This window comes from Heterodontus francisci, chromosome 8 (assembly GCF_036365525.1).
Source record: "Heterodontus francisci isolate sHetFra1 chromosome 8, sHetFra1.hap1, whole genome shotgun sequence".
Lineage (NCBI taxonomy): Eukaryota > Metazoa > Chordata > Chondrichthyes > Heterodontiformes > Heterodontidae > Heterodontus > Heterodontus francisci.
In genome coordinates, this window is record NC_090378.1 from 49,244,247 (window position 1) to 49,252,993 (window position 8,747).

The 8,747-nt window shown below is 41.7% G+C and overlaps 1 protein-coding gene across 4 annotated transcripts in view; it reads right to left on the reverse strand.

Annotated features, from left to right (window-relative positions):
- The window catches only part of LOC137372810 (AP-1 complex subunit mu-1-like), a 70,641-nt gene extending 62,223 nt beyond the window's left edge, over positions 1-8,418 (reverse strand). Inside the window, exons 1-3 of one of the 4 annotated variants that reach the window (XM_068037106.1) lie at positions 8,165-8,418; positions 7,053-7,209; positions 6,877-6,944 (exon numbers count right to left, since the gene is read on the reverse strand). In XM_068037106.1, the coding sequence (XP_067893207.1) occupies positions 6,877-6,944; positions 7,053-7,209; positions 8,165-8,206 (267 nt within the window). In that variant the 5' untranslated portion in view covers positions 8,207-8,418. Of the gene's footprint in view, positions 1-6,876; positions 6,971-7,052; positions 7,210-8,164 lie in introns of all 4 variants that reach the window. The other 3 variants (XM_068037105.1, XM_068037104.1, XM_068037107.1) reach the window with 3 other exon arrangements.
- Positions 8,419-8,747: the final 329 nt, after the last annotated feature.

Sequence of the window (8,747 nt, forward strand, 5' to 3'; positions counted from 1 at the left end):
TCTTGAAGTATCCAGTGCCTTCAGTCGTTTTTGATATCACGCGGAGTGAATCGAATTGGCTGAAGTCTGGCATCTGTGATGCTGGGGACTTCAGGAGGAGGCCGAGATGGGTCATCAACTTGGCACTTCTGGCTGAAGATTGTTGCAAATGCTTCAGCCTTATCTTTCACACTGATGTGCTGGGCTCCCCCATCATTGAGGATGGGGATATTTGTGGAGCCACCTCCTCCAGTTAGTTGTTTAATTGTCCACCACCATTCACGGCTGGATGTGGCAGGACTGCAGAGCTTAGATCTGCTCCGTTGGTTATGGGATCGCTTAGCTCTGTCTATCGCATGCTGCTTACGCAGTTTGGCACGCAGATAGTCCTGTGTTGTAGCTTCACCAGGTTAACACCTCATTTTGAGGTATGCCTGGTGCTGCTCCTGGCATGCCCTCCTGCACTCTTCATTGAACCAGGGTTGGTCTCCTGGCTTGATGGTAAAAGTAGAGTGGGGGATATGCCGGACCATGAGGTTACAGATTGTGGTTGAGTACAATTCTGCTGCTGCTGATGGCCCACAGCGCCTCCTGGATGCCCAGTTTTGCATTGCTAGATCTGTTCAAAATCTATCCCATTTAGCACGGTGATAATGCCACACAACACGATGGACGGTATCCTCAGTGTGAAGGCGGGACTTCGTCTCCACAAGGACTGTGTGGTGGTCACTCCTAACAATACAGTCATGGACAGAAGCATATGCAGCAGGCAGATTGGTGAGGACGAGGTCAAGTATGTTTTTCCCTCGTGTTGGTTCCCCCACCACCTGCCGCAGACCCAGTCTAGCAGCTATGTCCTTTAGGACTCGGCCAGCTCGGTCAGTAGTGGTGCTACCGAGCCACTCTTGATGATGGACGTTGAAGTCCCCCACCCAGAGTATATTTTGTGCCCTTGCCACCCTCAGTGCTTCATCCAAGTGGTGTTCAACATGGTGGAATACTGAGTCATCAGCTGAAGGAGGGTGGTAGGTGGTAATCAGTAGGAGGTTACCTTGCCCATGTTTGACCTGATGCCATGAGACTTCATGGGGTCCAGAGTCAATGTTGAGGTCTCCCAGGGCAACTCCCTCCCTACTGTATACCACTGTGCCACCACCTCTGGTGGGTTAGTCCTGCCGGTGGGACAGGACATACCTGGGGATGGTGATGGCAGTGTCTGGGACATTGTCTGTAAGGTATGATTCCGTGAGTATCACTATGTCAGGCTGTTGCTTGACTAGTCTGTGGGACAGCTCTCCCAACTTTGGCACAAGCCCCCAGATGTTAGTAAGGAGGACTTTGCAGGGTCGACAGGGCTGGGTTTGCCGTTGTCGTTTCCGGTGTCTCGGTCGATGCCGGATGGTCCATCTGGTTTCATTCCTTTTTATTGACTTTGTAGCGGTTAGGTACAACTGAGTGGCTTGCTAGGCCATTTCAGAGGGCATGTCAGAGTTAACCACATTGCTGTGGGTCTGGAATCACATGTAGGCCAGACCAGGTAAGGACAGCAGATTTCCTTCCATCAAGGACATTAGTGAACCAGATGGGTTTTTACAACAATCGACAATGGTTTCATGGTCATCATTAGACTAGCTTTTAATTCCAGATTTATTAATTAAATTCAAATTCCACCTTCTGCTGTGGTGGGATTCGAACCCATGTCCCCTTGAAGGAATCTGTCCACAAAGGTCTAGTGATCTCTGTGGTATGAGTTTCACCCTTCCCAACATTAATTTGAATCTGGTACCAAGTCAAGAGAATTTCCCAGGTACAGTCATGTCATCAAGCAGGGTCAGATGCCAATCACATTGAAGAATTCTCACAGACAGCAAACCAGGATGTAAAATGCACTGATTATCTATCATTCACCTTTTATAAAGATTACAGAGAGCGAATTGAAAATTGGGACATACACATGAGAAACTGAAATATCATAAACAAACTTTAAAAAAATATTAAAAACTATGCAATTATTATAATGGAAAAAATGCTATTACACAAATATAAAATTAGTTTCTCAAGGTCAAAGAGTTTCTTTCGCAGTATTTATGACTTACGACGTCATTAAAAACCCAATTACAGCTCATTAACAAGGTGTAGTTTTTTGAGTGGTTTTAACACATGGAGGCAGAGGGCAGAGCTGAAGTATTTAATAAATACTTTGCAACTGTCTTTACCAAGGAAGAAGATGCAACCCAGGCAATGTTGAATGATGAGGTAAGTCAGACACTAGAGAAGTTTAAAATTGATAAACAGGAAGTATTAGACAGGCTATCTGTACTTGAAGTGGATCAGATGAGATGCATCCAAGGATACTGAGGGAAGTGAGGGTCGAAATCGCAGAGGCACTAGCCATAATTTTTCACTCTTCTTTAGACTTGGGGTGGTGCCAGAGGACTGGAGAATTGCAAACGTTACACCCTTGTTCAAAAAAGGGTGTAAAGATAAGCCCAGCAACTACAGGCCAGTCAGTTTAACTTTGGTGGTGAGCAAATTTCTAGAAAAAAATAATTCAGGACAAAATCAATAGTCACATGGACAAATGCGAGTTAATTAAGGAAAGCCAGCATGGATTTCATAAGGGAAAATCATGTTTAACTAACTTGCTGGAGTTTTTTGAGGAGGTAACAGAGAAGGTTGATGAGGGTAATTCTGTTGATGTGGTGTACATGGACTTTCAAAAGGCATTTGATACAGTGCCACACAACAGACTTATGAGCAAACTTGTAGCTCATGGAATAAAAGGGATGGTAGCAACATGGATACGAAATTGGCTGAGTGACAGGAAACAAACAGTAGAGGTTAATGAATGTTTGTCGGGCTGGAGGAAGGTTTGTAGTGGAGTTCCCCAGGGATCAGTGTTGGAACCCTTACTTTTCCTGATATATATTAATGACCTAGACCTTGGTGTACAGGGCACACTTTCAAAGTTTGCAGATGATATGAAACTTGCAAGCATTGTGAACTGTGAGGATAGTTTAGAACTTCAAAGTGACACAGACAAGTTGGTGGAATGGGCAGACAGGTGACAGATGAAGTTCAATACAGAGAAATGTGAAGTCATTCATTTTTGTCGGAAGAACACGGAGAGACAATACAGAATAAAGGGTACAATTCTAAAAGGAGTGCAGGAATAGAGGGACCAAGGTGTATATGTGCATAAGTCATTGAAGGTGGCAGGACAGGTTGAGAGAGTAGTTAATAAAGCATACAGTATCCTGGGCTTTATTAATAGGGGCATAGAGTACAAGAGCAAGGAAGTTATGTGGAACTTGTATAATTCCATACGTTTTAAGGTACTTGTGGATAAGGATAAGAGTAGTCCTTGGGTGAAGGTGCTAAATTGGGGGAAGGCTAATTATAACAATATTGGGCAGGAACTGAAAAATTTAGATTGGGGGCGGCTGTTTGAGGGCAAATCAACATCTGACATGTGGGAGTTTTTCAAATGTCAGTTGATTAGAATCCAGGACCAGCATGTTCCTGTGAGGAAGAAGGATAAGTTTGGCAAGTCTCGGGAACCTTGGATAACGTGGGATATTGTGAGCCTAGTCAAAAAGAAAAAGGAAGCATTCGTAAGGGCTGGAAGGCTAGGAACAGACGAATCCCTTGAGGAATATAAAGACAGTAGAAAGGAACTTAAGCAAGGAGTCAGGAGGGCTAAAAGGGGTCATGAAAAGTCATTGGCAAACAGGATTAAGGATAATCCCAAGGCTTTTTATACATATATAAAGAGCAAGAGGGTACTTAGGGAAAGGGTTGGCTCGCTCAAGGACAGAGAAGGGAATCTATGTGTGGAACCAGAGGAAATGGGCGAGGCACTAAATGAGTACTTTGCATCAGTATTCACCAAAGAGAAGGACTTGGTGGATGATGAGCCTAGGGAAGGAAGTGTAGATAGTCTCAGTCATCTCATTAACAAAAAGGAGGAAGTGTTGGGTGTCTTGCAAAGCATTAAGGTAGATAAGTCCCCAGGGCCTGATGGGATCTACCCCAGAATACTGAGGGAGGCAAGGGAAGAAATTGCTGGGGCCTTGACAGAAATCTTTGCATCCTCATTGGCTACAGGTGAGGTCCCAGAGGACTGGAGAATAGACAATGTTGTTCCTTTGTTTAAGGAGGGTAACAAGGATAGGCCGGTGAGCCTTAGGTCAGTGGTAGGGAAATTATTGGAGAGGATTCTTCGAGACAGGATTTACTGCCATTTGGAAACAAACAAACTTATTAGCGAGAGGCAGCATGGTTTTGTGAAGGGGAGGTCGTATCTCACTAATTTGATTGAGTTTTTTGAGGAAGTGACAAAGATGATTGATGAAGGAAGGGCAGTGGATGTTGTCTACATGGACTTCAGTAAAGCCTTTGACAAGGTCCCTCGTGGCAGACTGGTACAAAAGGTGAAGTCACACGGGATCAGAGGTGAGCTGGCAAGATGGATACAGAACTGGCTTAGTCATAGAAGACAGAGGGTAGCAGTGGAAGGGTGCTTTTCTGAATGGAGGGATGTGACTAGTGGTGTTCCGCAGGGATCAGTGCTGGGACCTTTGCTCTTTGTAGTATATATAAATGATTTGGAGGAAAATGTAGCTGGTCTGATTAGTAAGTTTGCAGACGACACAAAGGTTGGTGGAGTTGCGGATAGTGATGTGGATTGTCAGAGGATACAGCAGGATATAGATTGGTTGGAGACTTAGGCGGAGAAATGGCAGATGGAGTTTAATCTGGACAAATGTGAGGTAATGCATTTTGGAAGATCTAATGCAGGTGGGAAGTATACAGTAAATGACAGAACCCTTAGGAGTATTGACAGGCAGAGAGATCTGGGCTTACAGGTCCACAGGTCACTGAAAGTGGCAGCGCAGGTGGATAAGGTAGTCAAGAAGGCATACGGCATGCTTGCCTTCATCGGTCGGGGCATAGAGTATAAAAATTGGCAAGTCATGCTGCAGCTGTACAGAACTTTAGTTAGGCCACACTTAGAATATTGCGTGCAATTCTGGTCGCCACACCACCAGAAGGACGTGGAGGCTTTGGAGAGGGTACAGAAGAGGTTTACCAGGATGTTGCCTGGTCTGGGGGGCATTAGCTATGAGGAGAGGTTGGATAAACTCGGATTGTTTTCACTGGAACGACGGAGGTGGAGGGGTGACATGATAGAGGTTTACAAAGTTATGAGCGGCATGGACAGAGTGGATAGTCAGAAGCTTTTTCCCAGGGTGGAAGAGTCAGTTACTAGAGGGCATAGGTTTAAGGTGAGAGGGGCAAAGTTTAGAGGGGATGTGCAAGGCAAGTTCTTTACACAGAGGGTGGTGAGTGCCTGGAACTTGCTGCCGGGGGAGGTGGTGGAAGCAGGTACAATAATGACGTTTAAGAGGCATCTTGACAAATACATGAATAGGATGGGAATAGAGGGATACGGTCCCCGGAAGTGCAGAAGGTTTTAATTTAGGCAGGCAGGCCTTGAGGGCCGAATGGCCTGTTCCTGTGCTGTACTGTTCTTTGTAAGACACTAATTCGGCCTCTGCTGGACTATTGCATCCAGTTCTGGGCGCCACACTTTAGGAAAGACATGAGGGCATTGGAGAAAGTACAAAAAAGATTCACGAGAATGGTTCCAAGGATGAGGAATTTCAGTTATTAAGATAGATTGGAGAAGTTAGGACTGTTTTCCTTGGAGAAGAGAAGGCTGAGAGGTGATTTGATAGAGGCATTCAAAATCATGAGGGATCGGGACAGAATAGATAGAGAGAAACTGTTCCCACTCGTGAAAGAAGAACGAGATTTAAAGTATTTGGAAAGAGAAGCAAAAGTAACATGAGGAAAAAAATTTTCACGCAGCGAGTGGTTAAGGTCTGGAATGCGTTGCCTGAGAATGTGGTGGAGGCAGGTTCAATTGAAGCATTCAAAAGGGAATTAGACAGTTATATGAAAACGAGGAATGTGCAGGATTACGGGGAGAAGGCAGGGGAATGGAACTGAGGGAATTGGTCTTTCAAAGAGCGAGTGTGGACACGATGGGCCAAATGGCCTCCTTCTGCACTGTAACGATGCTGTGATTATGTGAACAATTATATTATGGCATTCAAGGGCAAGTTCTCGTCTGTCAGTGATTTCTAGAAGATTCCCATCTGCAGGGAGTTCTGGATTTCTGGATTTAACTGCACACGTATGGATGCCAGTAGTTGCTGCCAATTTCACAGCTGCAATGATGGGAAATACTAACAGTTTCACCATCGTTAGAACTGCAAAATCCAGGCCATTCGTTCTATTCCCACCTTTTTAACACAACGAGTAACAGATTTGTGGAGTAAGTTACCTGGAAAGGCCCCAAAGTACAAAGCATAAATTAATTCAAGAAACAATTATATGTGTTTTCAGAAAGAGAATTGAGAAACATAGTGAAAAAGCAACCAGATGGGATTGAGATCATTCAAAAAGAGGTAATTTTGCTGGACTTAATGGCCTTTCCTTGTAAGTTCTTATGTAATATTATCTTGTCGATAGAAGTTGAAGTCAGTCACTAATTCAGAATAACATTTTAAAGCATTTATTCCAATTCAGCTACAAAAAGTATGGCATGCTACTGATGTGAAACTGGTTAGTGTTTCAACAAAGTACTGAGATCACAAAATACCTCATTTACTGTACCTTATGTTGAACTTTCTGTCTTTCCATTTTTTAATCAAACTGAGAGTGTTGCTAAATCAGGTAGCTCACAGAAAACTATGAAGGTCTTGGTATATTAACAATAAATGCAATGTGTTTCATTATTAAAGGGTACCACAGGACTATGTTTTTGTTGCAAAGCTTGAAATTCAAGTCTTGAGTACTTAAAACAAACTATGTTTTTTTTTTGCCTACCTGTTTTACCTTGAAAAGGAATGCAAATGATAACGAAATGTTGGTGTTTCTCTTCATTGTACATACCACTGGATTTCTTGTTAAGGTTGTACAGCTTCCACATATATGAGAAATAAAGTACAAAAATCATGGAAACATGTGAAACAGCTTAAAAAATTAAATATATTCAAGGATACTGTAGATATTTTTGTATTTAATCCACAAAAAATAGACTGTGCCTTTTTTTAAAATTGGATTTAAGGATCCATCCTCTTCTTTGCTTAGAAGTAAAGGCATAAAATTCTCAATCATCGACATTTCAACACCCCCTCGGTAATTGCGCGAAATGAGAACCTGTACAGAATTATTACATAATTTACAATTGACATTAAACTATGTCACTTCAAAAATATGTAAAATACTTGGTTAAATATATTGTATTGATAGTCACATAATTCTAAACTTGATGAAAGGAGGTCCTATGCATATGTATTCGGAAATTAGTATAACATACTAGATGCTCGGGGTGGTATTTGTTCAAAATCTGGTTAAATCATCAACTGGAATACTAACTCAAATTAAAAGTTAAACAAATGACATAATAAGACTGCGTGCATTTATATGGCACCTTATGTTGAAGCATCTTAAAGAATTATCACAATAATTAAAGTGCAATGATTTTTTTTGCAGGCACCAACATATCGTAAGCATGTATTTTAAGTCTGGCCATAAAGGTGTAGCATTTATGTGCTGCCTATTAGGATTAGGTTTGTGGCTGCAATTCTCCATTCATCAAGTTTCAGATCTTAGCTGTGCTTCAATGAGAAAGTACCGAGGAAAGATCAGGCATTTCCAGATGGGGAAGGAGGAAAAATTGGACAAATTACTTCAAGCTGCATACTGGCCTCCAAGAATAGAACTGGGAGCAAGTTCCCTGTCTGGTCTTTCTCTTAACCATTTCCATTTATACAGTAAATAGATATTAAAGGAAATAAACATTCCACAGAGAAACAAAGCCACAACGGTCTATCTATATACTTCAGAGAACACATTTCAACATTTCATATTCCATTAACCTGCCTTACACAAATCAAATCTACAGAATAGCTAAAATGTATCCACTACTACATAACAATTACACACTAAAAAAGCAATTTTTAAAAAATACTTCTCAAATTTCTACTTAATTGCATCAATGTATGATACAAGCTGAGACAGCTCATCCATTAATAGGAAAGAATACTAAAATATACTCGAAGGTGAAAGTATTTTTTTACTATTTAGCAATATAAGCATGGCACAAACCTACCTGTCCTTTGTTATCCAAAAAGTAAATGGCAGAAAATGCCATGTCTGCAGAGTTTCCAGTTAAATTATATTTAAGAGCAGTTAGGGCTTTTCATCGCGTAGTACAAATATAGGCCTTAAAAGGACACAAGTCAGGAAGGTAACACTAACTGTTAAACTTCAAAATCAATACGACCCTGACTGGAGTGGGATAGGACAAAAATAAAAGCAAACACAGATAGAAACAAGCAGGCTGTTGTTACTTTGGCTTATTGATCAACCAGAATGTGCAAGCCTTGAAAAACTTTTGTGGTGTTTGATTCTGCAACACATCACAATTTAATAGCCGCCATAATTAATTGTTTAATAATTAAGGAATCATCACTAATTTCCCAGTTTGATCCAACTGGCTCAGTTTAAATCAGTTTAAAATGAATGATGTCATGCAGAAATATCAAGAGTTCATTGACCGACATAAGTATGTACAAGGTTCTGGAGTACCGTGAAACTAAGAACTCAGTCCAAACAACGCCATTATTTATGAATTTAAAGGGAGGACCAACATAATTGGGAACGTAAACTATTAAAAGTCAACCACCATTTTC